The 18,508-nt window shown below is 39.1% G+C and overlaps 2 protein-coding genes across 2 annotated transcripts in view; both read right to left on the reverse strand.

The window, feature by feature from the left end:
• LOC137277919 (glutathione S-transferase A-like) overlaps positions 1-18,508 on the reverse strand; it is a 39,057-nt gene that overhangs the window by 7,395 nt on the left and 13,154 nt on the right. The gene's annotated exons all lie outside the window — the stretch shown is intronic.
• Positions 390-17,451, reverse strand: LOC137277922 (glutathione S-transferase A-like). The gene is made up of 6 exons (XM_067809932.1): positions 16,990-17,451; positions 10,943-11,008; positions 8,529-8,609; positions 5,170-5,247; positions 3,093-3,161; positions 390-1,401 (listed from the first exon to the last, which is right to left on the reverse strand). Exons 1-6 carry the CDS (start codon positions 17,155-17,157, stop codon positions 1,186-1,188), a joined length of 678 nt encoding a protein of 225 aa, XP_067666033.1. The 5' UTR covers positions 17,158-17,451; the 3' UTR covers positions 390-1,185.

An 18,508-nucleotide genomic window follows, 5' to 3' on the forward strand; every position in this document is an offset into this window, starting at 1 on the left:
AAATCTCTAATGATTATGAGCAACACAGGTTGGTTTGTTGTTTTCTCTGCACTGATATGATCAACGCAAACAAACTGCGCGAGCGTCGACTCATTGTCGACACACGATCAACATTTGTAGCTGGTGCACCATTCTGAGAGTCAGGGCCTCCGAACAACAGAAGACTGACTGACTGACTGAGCGAGTGAGTATGGTTTTACACGGCTTTTAGTAATATTCTAGCAACATCTCGGTGGACGACACCGGAAACGGGCTGCACACATTGTACCAATGTGGGGAATCGAACCGGGCCTTCGGTGTGACGAGCATTACGCTTAACCATAAGGCCACACCACCGCCCCGAACAAAAACAAACAAACACATAACAAAATACAAGAACACAAAAAGGGTATGGAATGCATTATTTTATAAAACAGAGAAAGCACTACATATAACAATGCAAGGCAGACCTTTCCCAAACAACATACATAATCATACCATTCCCGCCAGTCTGTTAAACATTAACAATGTCGGGACCAAAAAGAAAGCATAATCCCCATACAACACACACCAAACATAACCAGTATGTTGACGATGCAAAAACAGAAGAAACGGGAAAATAAACATCGTAACAATACAATCGTGAATAGTTTCAATAAAAGGGCGATGCTGCAAACTGAGTGCGAGAGTTTGGTTTTACGCTGGGTTTTAGCAATATTCCAGCAACATCACGGCGTGGAGACACCTGAAAAGGGCATCACACACTGCAACATTGTAGGGAATCGAACCCAGTTCTGCGGCGTGAAGAGCGAACGCTACCCATCAACCTCGATGCTGCCAAGGATTCTTACCTTGGTTTTGGATGTTCTGATTAAGAAGTGAATGTTTTGGACCTTGGATCATATTGGTTTTGAATCTTTGACTTCTGGGTGGTTGACAACCAACCAACGCCAAGCGAATTACTGCGCCAAATACCACTGGCACCAAACGCCATTGGATGAATTACACACGTTACTGTCTGGATACCGTTAATGGTGTAAAGTTGAACTAACACAAACCTAACATTGCAAAACAAAATCTTCTGCAATATGCGGATAATATGATTATATCAGGTGCTAAAGCTAACAAAAGCTAAAGAACTGAAAGTAATACTGGAATACTACACTGGAAAGCTGCACTTGTGTCGTCATTATTGACCATTCCTCCTTACACGGGTCCAAGGATTGAAGAATCACCGGGACCATCAGCCCAGTGTGGCGGCCATGTTGCTTTCACGGATGGCCTGTCCTTGACCTTGTTGTAGTAGGCAGAGATGGCGGGATATTTCGCGAGGTCAAGGCCGACTCTCACCCCGAAGGCGATATACGGAAACAAGAAGACATCAGCCATGGTAAATTTGTTGCCGACGACGTAGCCTCCGCTCTGTAGTAAGGAACGAAGCATGTAAATACTATTCACCGATTCTTCACTTTAGTTTACACATAACACGCACCGCATTTTAAAGTAGTGTTAGCATGGTATTCGGTGATTAAAATATGCGTTGTTGATATATAATTAGGTATGGGTTAGTTTTGCACAAAGTGTTTCGCGCGATCTGAGTTTTCAATATAATCGAACGGCCCGAGTATCTCTCGCGGGCGTACTCTCGAGTGCCAAAAAGGCCCTCCTACAAAATCGAGTTTACAACATGGATGAGTAGGCCAAAGATATTCGTCCTTTCTAACCGACTTACTTAAATTCTAATCAGCCACGCTGTTTTGGCTAACTGAATTGATTAACATATGGTCGCAAATGAGCATTATTATGCTCAGTACGATACGGGATAAGGCTAACTGAACTGATTAACATATGGCCGCAAATGAGCATTATTATGCCCAGTACGATACAGGATAAGGCTAACTGAATTGATTAACATATGGTCGCAAATGAGCATTATTATGCCCAGTGCGATACAGGATAAGGCTAACTGAACTGATTAACATATGGTCGCAAATGAGCATTATTATGCCCAGTGCGATACGGGATAAGGCTAACTGAATTGATTAACATATGGTCGCAAATGAGCATTATTATGCCCAGTGCGATACAGGATAAGGCTAACTGAACTGATTAACATATGGTCGCAAATGAGCATTATTATGCCCAGTGCGATACAGGATAAGGCTAACTGAACTGATTAACATATGGTCGCAAATGAGCATTATTATGCCCAGTGCGATACAGGATAAGGCTAACTGAACTGATTAACATATGGTCGCAAATGAGCATTATTATGCCCAGTGCGATACGGGATAAGGCTAACTGAACTGATTAACATATGGTCGCAAATGAGCATTATTATGCCCAGTGCGATACGGGATAAGGCTAACTGAACTGATTAACATATGGTCGCAAATGAGCATTATTATGCCCAGTGCGATACAGGATAAGGCTAACTGAGCTGATTAACATATGGTCGCAAATGAGCATTATTATGCCCAGTGCGATACGGGATAAGGCTAACTGAACTGATTAACATATGGTCGCAAATGAGCATTATTATGCCCAGTGCGATACAGGATAAGGCTAACTGAACTGATTAACATATGGTCGCAAATGAGCATTATTATGCCCAGTGCGATACAGGATAAGGCTAACTGAACTGATTAACATATGGTCGCAAATGAGCATTATTATGCCCAGTGCGATACAGGATAAGGCTAACTGAACTGATTAACATATGGTCGCAAATGAGCATTATTATGCCCAGTGCGATACGGGATAAGGCTAACTGAACTGATTAACATATGGTCGCAAATGAGCATTATTATGCCCAGTGCGATACAGGATAAGGCTAACTGAACTGATTAACATATGGTCGCAAATGAGCATTATTATGCCCAGTGCGATACAGGATAAGGCTAACTGAACTGATTAACATATGGTCGCAAATGAGCATTATTATGCCCAGTGCGATACAGGATAAGGCTAACTGAACTGATTAACATATGGTCGCAAATGAGCATTATTATGCCCAGTGCGATACAGGATAAGGCTAACTGAACTGATTAACATATGGTCGCAAATGAGCATTATCATGCCCTGTACGATACGGGATAAGTGACGAAACTCACAGCCTTGAGGTAGCCGTTCCATATCTGCAGCTCCTTCCGAAGACTCTCGTACCTTGACTCCAACAGCCCCTGAAATACAAGAAAATGTATTTAGACATGTGAGGGAGGTGGAGCTGAGGTGTGTTACGAGGAGGGGTTAGTGTACAGTGGGAAAGGTTGCCAGTCTTACCGAGACTGCATATACTGGAAACACATGCAAGTGTTCTGAGAACTGATGACGTAAACCGGTGAACAATGAACCCCAACGATCGTAGGCGGAATGTGAGATCACCTATCGGTCGGTTATGGACAGGCGATCGACAGAACTGAAGGTGTACTTAAAGGAGAATACTAACTATTTTGCAAAATCACAATGAACACACACCCACCGCACTCGTATTTCCGCCTCTAGCGGAAACACCTGACAGTTAATGAGCAGAAGAGACAGTTAATGAGCAGATTTCGAACTTATACCCACGCAATGGTTTGTACCCGAACGTTTTTGAGTGCTATTTGCCCTACGCTCGTTTCCGGGCGATGCACATGGAGCACGCCACAACAGTGAATAAACAGTCGCTGAAAATAGCGCTTTTGGCAATATTCAAGGATGTCACCTTGCGGAAATATTAACTAATGGTAACTAGGTCACAAGAAACCAAAAAGGGTATATACTGCATGTCAAATATCAGTGTTATATGTGGATTGTCGTTTGTTGAGAGAACATTGTCAGTGACCGGCGTATTTTGTAAGTCCTAAACAGTAGCCGATGTCTGATTGCACAGGGACTTGTATCGCTTAGAAACGGCGTTCGAAAGACATATAGGTGTATAGACCCTACCCTAGTGCTATATAAAAGGAAAGGGATGTAACGAAGAAACCACCCCTTCCTCGATCAAAGTTGCATGTCACCGCGTAAAATATTTTTAAGGACCCGTTGAGGCCAATGGATCGAAAGCCAGATGATTTCCCTACAACATGAGCTATAAATGGTCACAATGGGATCGTTATTTCAAAAGATCTACGCCACGAATCATCGAAAACAGCTTTTGTACTTTCTAACCATTACATATGAAAGACTTGTGGTTAGTCTTAAGCGGAACACCAAACCTAAACAAGAGTCATCAGAAGATGACATATCCCCCGGCCCCCACATATTTGAAAAGACAAATCATCTGACAGTTACTTAATGTTTTTTTTAGACGAAGTCTGAATTGTTTCCGTGGAATTCATGAAAAATATAACTGCCACACATCTCTGTAAACAGCAAACGGCACCACTTCATGATCTGTCTCATACATCTGCCAATATCTGTTTTAAGATATGAATTTCTTTTCGAGTTGTGCTCCGGAAACAAAGCCCATCCATCCGTCCGAATTGTTTCCATGGAAACCGGGACAAATAAAAATGCCAAAACTTTGTAAATAGCACAAGGCACCACTTTGGGGTCTGCCTCAAATATCTGCTAAGTTTTGCTGAAAGATGTTAAATAGTTTTCGAGTTGTGCTCCGGAAACGAAGCCTATCTCTCCATTTTGAGACAAAGTCTCAAATGTTTCCATGGAAACCGAGAAAATAATAAATCACAAAAACCTGTAAATAGCAAAAGGCACCACTTTAGGGTCTACCAAGTTCTGCTGAAAGAAATTAAGACGTTTTCGAGTTGTGCTCTGGAAACGAAGCCTATCTCTCTATTTTGAGACTAAGTCTGAAACGTGTCCATGGAAACCGAGAAGACAGTAAATCATAAAAGCCTGTAAATACCAAGAGACACCACTTTATGTTCTGACTGATACATATCTACCACGTTCTGCAGAAAGATATTTTAACGGTTTTTGAGTTATGCACCGGAAACGAACCCACCCCACCATTTGACTAAGACCAAAACGTGCCATGGAAAGACAAAATCAATCAATCAATCGATCAATCAATCAATCAATCTGAAATTCTGAACGGTTTTTGAGTTATGCTCCGGAAACAAAATGATTATGGGCGGACGGAAGGACAGACAAACAGACGAGGCGTCCACTATATCCCCCAGCATTACAAGTCGTGGGGATAAAAAAAAGAGTTGGCTACTCTACAGATCAGACACTACGTACCTCATCTATCTTGTCTTTAGGAGTCGTGAATTTGTAACGGGCAATGTTCGAGACGAGGTTAGTGTCCAAATTAGATACCTGTAGCAGAAGCAAACAAAGTACAGTTGATTAAACAGAACATATATTAGGCGATTAAAATAGTAAAACTATAACGAATGCATAACAGTAAACCAGCAATAGTTCGCTTGTGTACGTTCAGCAAGAGCTATAGTAGTATACGTTCACGATCTACCACACGCTCACAATCAACTAGATCTATACCACTATACAGTCACAATCAGCTGTACTAGTATACAGTTACAATCAGCTGTCCCGCTATAAATCACAATCAGCTGTAATATAGCTAAAATGGATAGAATTATCAGTAAAACGCCCGCACGTTACAGAAATGGGCGGACCACTCTCACTTGATAACGCCCGCAAAATGCTTGACGACGGGCTTGATCAATCACATACGGCTCGTTTGAACTTGGGTTCATAATATATTGACGATTTATCTGGCTCACATTCATCACATATACCTGTGCCACTATGCACCTTCTTGCCTGTGCCAACTATAAAAATTGTACCATAAATTACAACACACAGCAATGAAAATAGCGACTAGAAGTCTAACGTGAAAACATTGAGCACTGAAAACAATGGCGGTTGGATGTATATGCAAAAGTCAAGGTCGAATGTCGTCACTCTCAATAGTGACGTCATCTGTGTTGTTCTATGACGTATCTATATTTGCAAAAAGTGTTTCAGAGACCTTCGTCGGTTCATAGCAGTAAATATTTTTCTAAGATGCTTCGGCGAAATATCAAAGGAAAGACCAACTTTCGTTGGTAGTAGAAATGAGGCGGTCATGTATGGTTTAAGGGAATCACAGACGTAATTAAATGATCTGCAGAAGATATTTAAGCCGAACATAAACCGTCACCAAACTGTTCATGACCTGTGTTTCTAGTAATGTTTGTCTTAACGGAGGTGGCTGGCACGTCAAGAGAAGAGCGCGTCATTTAGCCCTGTGCGAGGATGTTTAATTTAGGTCACAGAAACCATCGTTTATTTTCAGCCATAGATTAATCGAAATTAGGCTTAGAAATAATTAAATACTGTTCGTTCTACCACCATGTATAGTGTAATAAAGCACACTTTCACCCTAAACTATTATACAGTTAAAGCACCCGGACGCTGCTGCGCCCTGAACTATTATATCGCTAAAGCACTGCGTCCGAGTGCTTTAACGATATAATAGTTCAGGGCGAAAGTGTGCTTTATTACGCTATACATGGTGGTAGAACGATATGTATTTCTTACCTAAACCGATGCCGTTGTTTTGATTCTGATTTTATTAAAAAGTCTATTCATTTCAGTATACTAGTACAGATATATTTCAGGGCATTATCCTTTGCAGGAGCCGTCGGGCAGTTAATGAAAGATCTCGGGGCTCATGCAAAGGATATTCTAAGATGCTTCGGCGAAAGCTCAAAGGCGCCGACAATACTTTATCAGACGATAATGTGCACTTTTTGCATTACGTTACAATGTGTTGACGTCCTGTGCCATTCCAGTCTGCCCCCTCGTAATCCAACTTTTTTGCACTACGTCATCACAATGTAACCGACGTCACGATGGATGTCAGTTGCCATCGCCTCGTACAGACTCACACAGTAAACTGCTTCGTCGCGTCCCATTTCTTGGTTTGCAGTTGCACCACACAGCCAACATCACTGTGGAAACATTACGTTTATGTTTTCCGACGGATAAAATGTCTCATAGTCCGACTCAGAATCTTAGAGAGACACGGTAATGTTGGCAATGTTTACATTCCCATAATGCAATCGTGGAATGTCGCTTGACTTGTCAGCTTCCTCTGAATGTACTGATCTAAACTTTCGTTGGTAGTAGAAATGAGGCGGTCATATTGCCTTGTACGGTTTAAGAGAATCACGGATGTAACTAAAATGATCTAGAGAAGATATTTAACCCGAACATAAACTATCATCAAACTGTTCATCATTTGTTTTTCTAGTAAACTTTGTCTTAACGTAGGGGGCTGACACGTCAAAAGAACAGCGCGTCAGTTAGCCCTGTGCGAGGATTCTTAATTTTGGGTCACAGGCACCGTCGTTTGTTTTCTGCCATAGATTAATCAAAATTAGGCTTAGAAGTTATTGAATACGGCATCTTAGAAAAGAAATACAGTTCGCTCGCGTCCGAGTGCTTTAACGTTATAATAGTTCAGGGCGAAAGTGTGCTTTATTACACTATACATGGTGGTAGAGCGAACTGTATTTCTCAAATAATGCTCTGAAAAAAAGCTGTACTAGTATACAATGATCACAATCAGCTGTACTAGAATACAGTGACAATCAGCTACACCAGTACACAGTTACAATCCGCTGTACTAGTATACAGTGACAATCAGCTACACTAGTACACAGTTACAATCAGGTGTACTATAGTATAGAGTGACAATCAGTTTTGTCAATCATGGTCTGCTATATACTGGGAACCAGTCACAATAAGCGTATTATTAGTCACGATCAGTTATACTAGAACGAAGTCATAATCTATCCATAACTAGCAAACACAATACGATCAGTTTTGACTAGAAACGTCGGCTATTCAAGTATAAGTGCATACAAACTCGGTTTGTCTTAAGTCACAATTAACCGTCAGTTGGCTGTAAACAGACAAAGATTAAGACACAAATTTATAGGGGCGACTATTGACCGGGAGACAACAATAGAGAAAGAGATTGTCATTTGCAACACACTATGGCGATAGCGATAGTGTGTTGCGATCAGCTATTGCAGTATTAAAACGTATGTATACTAGTTTATATGAAATAAAAACAAGCTGATGTTGTTTCAGGCTCTTTACATAACTGACATGAAAGTTGAAATCCAGACCCAGATTTCCAAGATATTTTATGAATTAATCTTCTTCAATCTTTTCCACACTACGTTTCGTGGTCATTACCGGTCCCTTTATCGGGTAAACTGACCACCTGATCAAGATATAACAGGCGTAACGAGCCGGATAACTCGGATTCAAAGTGAACGAATGTGGTACTTCCTGTATACTGCGCTGCGCATTTATCAAGGGAAGTCAATTACTAAACTACCGATAGTCACACATACTATCGTTGCATCGATAGTTTTTCGTTTCTGCCATCAAGAAATTGGTATCAGAGACTCAACAACTGCAATCCATTGATAGTTCGATGTATCTGTACAGCCCTACTAATTTAATCGCAAAGATGAAGCATTACCTTACAATGCAAAATTACTGAGTGGCAAGATTACACGAAGGGGATTTTTTAAGATGTTAAAATTGAACTTCTGACATATGCCTGTTTACCTCACCTCGAAAGCTCTCTGAAGGACTGGCGCTCGCTCCGCTGTGTTGTCTGGAAGCAGTTTCGTTCCGCTTTCTGGAAATTTGCCCTGCAAAATAAAAGCACTTGGGAGTAGGAAACATTTAGAAACTAAACGTTCAAGTTCGAGGATGACAGGGTAGCCTAGTGGTTAAGGCGTTCACCCGTCACGCTGAATACCCGAATTCGATACCTTACATGGGCACAATGTGTGAAGCCCGTTTCTGGTGTTCCCGCTGCCGGGATGTTGCTGGAATACTGCTAAAAGCAGCGTTAACAGCGAGTCTCGGGAACGAACATTTTACCGATAAAACAGTTCATAATTACAAAAATAACATTTAATGATAAAACAGAGCTGAGGCTTTCTCCATTTTCATTTCCCGAAACTGTGGAAATCTGTAATTGTCACACTTTAGACTTCACGGGCTTTCTTGGATATATCTGTTTGTCTGTACGACAAAATACTTAAAAACCATACTCACTCACTCTCTCTTCAAAAACTGTTTTAACATTGAAGGTCAAATATTAAGAACTATAGCTGATTGTGATATAATCTTATAAATTTATTTGTTACAATGAACATCACACAAAACATTACTCTGCACAGCTGAGGGTTACCACGTGCGAAACACGCATCATGTTGGATAGCACACGTAAAATCTCCACATCATGATCATATATAATAATGATCATCATCATATGAAGGTCTTTAATCTAACAGTGTATAGTGCTGGCGCATTATAAAAATTTCGCTCTCAACTATGGGCGTATTTTATAGCTGATAACAATATTTTATAGTCGTTTCAGGATATGACAAATACATCAGAACAAATCATAATATTTCTACAAATACGAAAAGGTCTCTCCACTATACTAATTCTACACCTCAGACAGGAAGAGTCAGCTTCATGCACAAACGAAAAGGTCCCTAAGTAAGGTGGTAGATCCTGGTCTTCTTCAGTTAAGGTTTTGCATGAGAGATATGGCTGTGTTGACGGGAAATAAACAGGGTTCAAGGACTGAAAGACAAACTACATAATCGTATATAAAAATAATCCGTCAACAAACCAGACATATTACTCATATTTATAAGAACAGGAAGTGCTACATGCTAACACTGTTATCAAGCAACTGATCACACACCATTATGAACTAGGTAAAATATATCAGAGATAATGTACGTCTTCTATTCTGCTTGGATATATGCATGAAGACGTTAGTATGCTTTCAAATATTTCAGTGTTACGCAAAACACACAAATAATTACTTAAATAGCCAATCAGGGACTCAGAATCACTTGCAATGTATCTACTTCAGTCCGAAGATGACAACGTGAAACCAAGCACATTGACTACTCGAATGAGGTCACTTGTTCTCGCGTCTCTCACTGACCCACTTGAAGTTGTCACGGGATGTCCAAAGTTGATCACGATGGAATGCGAACATGCGCTATTTGACACCACTCACATTCGTCACCACTCGCCCCTTTCCGTAACCTCCGACAAAATTCGGCTTGTCCCGAACCAACACAAGTTGGTCACGAATGCAACACTCCTTGTTGTATGAAGCAGAACGAGCTCACCCGCTACAGGCCTAGTCTACATGTCAACACACGAACTACTGCTGTCAGACATATTTACCACGAACAATCAGAGATCAATAATGTGCATGTGTTGTATGTATACCTCTGTACGATACCACAATGGTATACTACAGAGGCATAAATGCTTCACCTGTGAGTCACACGCATGATTCAACTGTTAAAGCCTTAATTAACTGGAACAACTTCGAGGACAAATCTATCATTGAGCGTCATTTGCTCACTCTGAATGCAGTTACATAAAATTATAGAGGATGTAAATAATACAGGGAATGTATGTTGAATATGTGCATTAATTATTTCTATAGTTCTGTCTTGCTCTACAATCTCAGATCCTCTAAGGCTAGTAGGAGGAACTTGATATAGATGTCAAAGCCTTCGCTCCTCACGCCGTGTAGTGTATCACCCTCTCATAACACCACACAACATCGTGTTCACACACTTTTAATTACTCCCAAGAGAAAAGAAGTAGAGATACATCGTGTTAGGAATATGACCACCGAATGATGTCACATAGCACTTGCTTATATTTCTGTATGTATTACTCTCCACGAATTACTCTCTAACCCAGCCATGCGTTAGGCTTGTGCATGCACGTGACATAAATAACCTCAATCAAAAGTTTAACAAATCAATGCATTACACGCTGGAGACCGGGTTCGATTCCCAACTAATATTGCCCTCAGCCAGTTCTTGGAACGTGAAACACTCGTGAAACTACTGCAAAACTCTTGGTTGTCTTCTACCTGTACAAGGGCTACATTTAAGCTCATGGCGGTTTTAACGATGTGATTCTGGTTTACCTCAAGATAAAAGCAGATGGCGCCTGACTCGTTCACCACAATGTCACCATCTTTGAAGGTGGGCACCTGAAACAAATTTCCCAAATGTTAACAACACAAATCATTATCACCATTGGCACGTTCACAACAACAGTGACAACAAAATGTTGCTGGGCTCATATTTACAGAAAGCTTTCACATAGCAGGAATAATATTATGTGCGACGATAAACACACGCAACTTTTTCTTTTCCTTTTTAAAAAGGACATGTTATGTTAAATAAAAAGTGAAATGTTTCTAGGGCATGGGCGCGTCCCTTTTATATGTGCGCGTAACAATTTTTGTTACCATTTGAAAAAGATAAGTTTGACGTTGCCGCGTCACGATCATCCAATAGTCCACTGTAAGAAAGAGTGTCTGTAAAAACGAGTATGACTGAATCTACAACCCATTAACACGTGCTAAACTTTCCAAGCTGTACTTTTGAGAGAGAGGAATAATCAAAATGTGTTCCTGCCGCATCTCTTATTTTCTATCAAGAATTAAAAACAAAAGTCCTACCGCCCTCGGCACAGGAAGCATTATGCCCGAGAAACATATCATTTTTTCATGCTGCCTTATTCTAAATAACTGACATTCGTGGTAGAACTGATCTCAGGAACGGATCTCGCTGGTGTTGATCGGAAATGAGCCGATTTTGTCTAGAGGTGGTGACCCATGGACCACCCCTCCGAAACGATAAATCGTAGTAATGTTTACAGGGGTAACTCTGTGGGAAGAGAATGAACTAGGTCTGGACACATCATTTCCAGTGACTTTTCTGAGAAGGACATTTTCAACTATGTGTTGGAAGTAAGTACCTATTTTAGCACTAAACCTCCATTCATACCTGTAGTGTTTTGTTAGACCTATGCCATACACAGTTTCTCACACACCGGACATCGTGACTAAGCATATCAACGACCCATGCAAGGGGTAGTCTCCATTGGCGACAGCTTGATATGTCGCCGTTTAATCAATACGTTAGTAAGTACATATCAAAGCAGGGTTCGTTCGTCACGCCGATGACCCGGGTTCGATTCCCCACATGGGTACAATGTGTGAAGCCCATTTTCTGGTGTCCCCTACCATGATATTGCTGGAATATTGCTAAAAAGTGGTGTAAAACTAAACTCACACACTCACTCACTCACTCACCCTTGACGAGGATATCCTGCGTATGTGATTTCTGATTTCAAACTGATTCGAAAGTATGATAATTGTTTAGAGGCATGTACCTCCTTTTATTTTGGTTCTCCCAATGTTTTTTGGAGAGTCCTGACACTCCACCCCCAACCCTTTCCACCCAAAATAGATGTCTACTTGCTAGCGACCAGTTATCGCCATTTTAAGCGGTTTTTAATGATTTGCTCTATTATTTCATAACAGAATGAAATAAAATTTGTCTTGATGATAGATCAGCTATTCACAGATGTTTTCTGCTCATTTACAGTTGCCGATCGTTTTTCTTCGACATGCGGTCAACAGGAAGTGCGGTAGTGTATATTGTGCTTTCACTACAACTAACATGACATAAACGTAGTAATAAAACTATTGTGTTTGAAACTTTGACATACTGAAGAAATTTCATAATTGGAATTTGTTTAAAAATAAAGAAATTTAAAAGAACAAAACTCGCTCTCTTTGTGAATGTTGATGGATGCTGATATAAGCTGATGGGAATATGGCGATGTCACCGAGGTGTTGAACTCATCCAAGTTGACCATTTCGAGTAGTAGTTTGCAATTTTCGCAATGTTTGTTTCCTCGGTGTGTGTGTGTGTGTGTGTGCGTGTGTGTGTGTGCGTGCGTGCGTGCGTGCGTGTGTGTTACAGTTACATTTTGTCAGTATCGTCTGCATGTAATCTGTCGAGTCCATAAAACGGAGATGGAACTTTGGGTCAATTCAAAGTTAGGTGATTTAGTGTTGGCATTATTTGTATGTTCAGACAAATCAAAATCTGCACTTTTTATGGACTGAGTTGTAAAGTCATAGATTCACAACACAGCCTGGATGATATTTATTCAATTCTCATCGTTTATGAAATTTCATGTCAACACACTAATGGTCACGTGACACCCCCCGACGTGTTTGGGTCTCGCCTTCAGAGGGATTCATATTTGTAACGTCTACGACGTAAAATACTCACAGTAAATTTAACTTTTATAACCTATCGGGTTTTTGGATGTGTCAATGTGTGAAATACTAGTAGCAGTAGTACTAGTGTGAAGTACAAGTAAAGCTGTCTGCGCAAGGACTACAGCCAGGTGTTGGTGATACCTGCTACGCGGTGATAACTGGTTGCTAGCCAATTGCTGACCCTGTCAAAACTCCGTAACATTTAGCGTCTAAAATTGATTCACCTAGGCTATAGACAGTTTCTCTTATATCGGACACAGTCACTAAACAATTTAAATTCTAACCCTTTCAACGAATACATAGCCCCCTCCATATATATAATATACACGTATAGGCGACACTTTGGAGTGTCACCGTTTACTCAATAGAAAACCACACCTATCCAAGCTCCCATCGTACGTTTAGTGTTTTGTTAGGCCTATGTTTTAAACAGTTTCATGTATATGACTCATCACATCAACAATAACTATATATGGTCCCCACTATAACGTACAGGAGTCATTCTCAAAAGTTTCAGCTATTTGGTGTACAAAAGATAAACATAATTCAAACACAAAATATTCAATCTGTGTTTTCACAAATGGCAAGCTACATTGTCATGGTTCACATATCAATAATATTTGAGGCTTAATTATGTTCAATATTGTTATGAAGACTAATTAAACTAATTAGGACGAATCCACAATGTCCTTCCTGTAACAGCAGTAATATTCATATTTTTCTTAAAAATACATTGATGTTTAAAGATATTGCATTGTAAATTCTACCTTACCTGTTATTTTGTTACAGACACTTGAAAATTCAATTCAGTATGTTTATGAAATAAACCTGTTCTACACTGTGTCAGACAGAAAAGTGAAATCTGTTAGTACTTTTCAATACTCTTGGTATCCCCTCAACTGTCCCCCATAAAAAGGTGATTGCACAGAGGGTGATTTGAAAAGAATATTTGATATTTCTGAGTGATTTCTGACAATATCTTACTCTTTAGATCATTTACATTCTAGTCCTGCTATACCAATGACAATTCCGTTATGCCAAAGACACTCAATGTTCTTGGAAAGAAAACATTTCAAGTAAGTTTGAAATTTAAATTTAATTGTAACAAAAATCTTTGATCTATCTGTAATGAAAGAAAGAGTTCTTTGCCTGTTACCCTCAGAAGTATGTGTGACACGTTATATCCATATCTCCAAATAAGGTGACTAACAATGACACCTTTGTCACAGAGAAGATAATTCGACTGTATGTTTGAGTTAGGACAAGGATAATACATCAGTGGCATTGATGATAAGCTAGGTTCATATATATCAGTTTCTAAAAGTATTGTTTTCCCCATACTTGAAGTGCATAATATATAGTCTATATTTTAGAACTTTGCCAATTTGTTACCCTAAAGGCATGTCAGGGTTACTGGAAAGACATTCAGAACCAGCTGCTGGAAGATAAGAAGAAATAAATTCTGATGTAAAAAAATGATAGGCAATGTGCTTTAAATAAACAACAATTAAAGTAGCAGTTACTATCTTGAAATTTGTTTCTTTTAGGGAACTCAGAAAAAAATAAGACCAGAAGCTGAGAACATTCAAACAGGTTTACAACTAACAGATGCATCAAACTTTGGATTACCATCCTCAACCTGTCAAACAGGTTTACAACTAACAAAAGAATCTAAGTTTGCTGCCTCATACAGTTAAAAAGGCTTGCTGCTAACAAAAGTATCAAAGTTTTGATCGTCTTCCTCAAGCTGTCAAATTAAGAAATATATCAACAAAATTAATCTTTGTATGTGTCATACTCATCTTGCCAGTTCTGAAATAGATACAGAAATGAATGTTTCACTGATTTTTGTATGAGGTGAGTGAGTGGGTGAGTTTAGTTTTACACCACTTTTTAGCAATATTCCAGCAATATCACGGCGGGGGACACCAGAAAATGGGCTTCACACATTGTACCCATGTGGGGATTCGAACCCGGGTCATCGGCGTGACAAACAAATGCTTTAACCACTAGGCTACCCCACTGCCCCTGTATTAGATGATCACCCATTAACATCATTTAGGAAACTAGATGTTCAACACCTTGATGGTTTTGCAGACTGATTATTACAGTGTCATATTTAGTATCGTCAGTCACACACGTCAGTCTTTCAAATAGCAGTCTTTAAAATGGATATAAGCAATCAAAGTTTCAAGAACAGGCTTCTTTGTTATGCATAAGATAATTTCATCTCATATATTAATGCAAATCCGAATCAATCAGGAAAGAAAAAAACAAAAATGAAAGGTCATTAATGTTAAACTGTCTTTGCAGTTAACAACATAAGTCCTTTAAGTAACAGCTGTTTTTGGAAGATGTGAAACATACAAATCATTAAGAAAACTATCAGTTGTTACTTCAAATATAAACTTAATGGTCCTAATATGAGTACATAGGAAATCTAGATGAACAAAGACCTACTAGCAATATTAGGTATTTTCAAATTTGTATTGAATTGTCTTTGCAGTTACATAATTTGTCTTTCCAATAACATCCTTTTACAAAAATATGTACAGCTGCATTCAGAACAGAAAGTGTAAAAGCATGTTTCAGTTGCAGCATATATATATATATACCTTAGATCTTTATCACAATTCTGCTGTTAATGACATTGACATTAAAATAAAAAGAATATTTGACTTTGACTAATCAAGATATGTTTCTTTGAAGTAACACTGATGGTCCTTCCAATAACAAAATAGCTGTTACAGAAAACCCTGTTATATGAGAGACAAATTGTGAAATTAAATTCAGAAAAAAAATAATAACTAATCCGTTTCCCATTTCAGATAACATCCTTGTGTTGAAATTATGGTTCCAAATGCAAAGAGAAACACATATTTGTGGACAATGATTTGCTTCCTTTGTTAATTGAGGTTAATTAAAAAACACCGATACAAACAACTCACAAATGTTTACCTTTTCAACTTGATTTTCTTGGAAACTTTTGTCTTGAACTTAACACCACAGGTTTATCACTCTCAACCAGAAGTTGTTAATGAGTATGATAGGGAGTTCCACTTTAACAGGATGAGAGATCATTAATTATTTCTATTCATACTTTTATGTAACTGTTACAGGAAAGACCTTTTTCTTGTATACAAGAGACAAAGGTATTTTTTTTACTTTAAAATTCAGCTTGAAAATCATAAACATCTACCAGGAATGGGAAAAAGGTCTATTCTTTTCAACTATTCCAGGAACAATATCTTCTCAATGAAATTTAGTGAACAGCAGACACCCAGATACATGAAAAAAATGCATATCCCCAGTTACAAAAAAGAATAAAACATAAAGTATTTGGTCCTTTTGTTTGTAATAAAAAAATTCCCAAACTAGACTGGATATTGCCAATGAAGGAGATATCACATATTTAACACACTGAAAAAATTTGAAGTTTAATTTGAAGTTTTAATCCTGACACGTGAAAAAGCTGCATCTTTTGAGAATGACTCATATAGGCAACACTTTGGGATGTCACCGTTTGATCAATAAGTAGGTAAATGTATCTGTCAAAGCTCCATTCAGAACAAATAGTGTTTTGATAAGTCTGTGTGTTTCTCAAAGACCGTTTCTCACATATCGGACCTGAATCGATGCAGAGGAAGAGCGGTGTCCATGTCACAGGGGCTTGTAACGCTGAAAACTGCCATCAAGGTATATATTGTCCCGAATGGGGTATTACTATAGTATTTCTATACCCGAATTGCTATAGTATTACTATACCCGAATGGGTATTACTACTATAGTAATACCCCATTCGGGACAATATATACCTTGATGGCAGCTTTCAGCGTCACAAGCCCCTGTGGTCCCTGTACTTTTAACCCCTGTAACATTATAACACCTACCTGACCCCGTGGGTTGATATTCATTATCTCCTCCGACTTGTGCTCCTTGTCGCTGAAGGAAACCTTTTTATTCGGGTAGCCCGAGAGTCCCTTTTCTTCCAGAACCAGCATGGGTTTCCAACAAGGCATGCTGCCAGATCCCCAGTACAAAAACATGTTGGACGACATGTTTGAAACGCCCAGTCGATGTGTAGACTGTAGTTTACCTTAACAGTGTCGAGCGAGACCTCTTACAGTGCTGTTGTCGGTTGCGAGAATGCAGCGATTTGTGTCAGTCAAAAGATCAAGGACGACATGCAACGTCCTTGAAGATGAAAAAAATAAGGAATCAACTTCTGCGTAGAGAAAATTCACAACAGGTAATGAGCAAGCCACAATGTAAGGGAGGTAACTGTTGCGTATCTTAATGTGTCTCGCTCTGAATGTTGAAACTGCCTTCGAAAATGGGTCGTCGCTAAATGTAGTCCACCACCGCTGTCTCTGAACGAGATTGAAATAGCGGCGGCCTAAAAATGTGGGTTGCGGATGTGGTGAACATTGTCGTTTAATTTTTGCATGATAGTTTATTTCCCAGCAGAAAACCAAATGTACGACATGCGAATGTAAATAAAGCTCAATCCGAATTCAATGACTGTCTTCTGAAAATATACTTAACTGCTCAGGTAGGTCGATCTGTTGGGTAGCCTTATAATTCGCTCTACCAGGGATACTCTACAACAGGGATAGGTCACTCGCTTGCTTTCTTTACCATTTGTACTAATTAACGTGTGCCTCGTCATGCTCCAACGCACACAGTGACTTAGCTCGTTCCCAGTTGTGTTTAACCAGGAACACAATATACAGGGACACAATATAGAGTATTTACGTTGTAGATTATCCTTGATTTAACAGAACTTCAGCCAGGTTATTGTATCAGTCGGAATTTTACAATGAATGAATGAATTATAGTAAGAAGTAAGAGCAAGAAATATGTGAATGAATGAACGAAATAAAAAGAATAAAAGAAAGAAGTACATATTTGAATGAATGAAAGAATAAATGATACACCGCGGCCTTCCTTCCCAAAACATGTTAAAGAACGCAAAAGTATGTGTTAACATCAGCTGTCCTTTTAAAAAATCTACTCTGAAGCATTTTTGTTTACATTAATAATTAATTCAGATATCTTATTGCATGTGGGGAATGGAATGGACGTTAACAAAATGTTAACTGATACTGTCACACTGCCCTCAAAAATAAAGTGTAAAACTGTCACAAAGCGTTCTAAAATACCTTTCCAGTTTCAAATAATAAGATCAACAAGAAAGAAAGAAGTTATGGAACTATAACCCTCAAGCATCAAAGGCGAATCACAGCAGATCGGCAATATGTCACATTTTTCTCACACCTAAAATGCACCCTAAGATTTTGTTTTAGATTATGGAACTATCACTATTACTTGCAAACACATTTCACCTGATAGTATGTTCCCCTCATAAGAATTAAAAGGTGTTTGTGAAAGATGTTTTTTTAAGTAATA

The sequence above is a fragment of the Haliotis asinina genome, chromosome 3 (assembly GCF_037392515.1).
Source record: "Haliotis asinina isolate JCU_RB_2024 chromosome 3, JCU_Hal_asi_v2, whole genome shotgun sequence".
Classification (NCBI taxonomy): Eukaryota; Metazoa; Mollusca; class Gastropoda; order Lepetellida; family Haliotidae; genus Haliotis; species Haliotis asinina.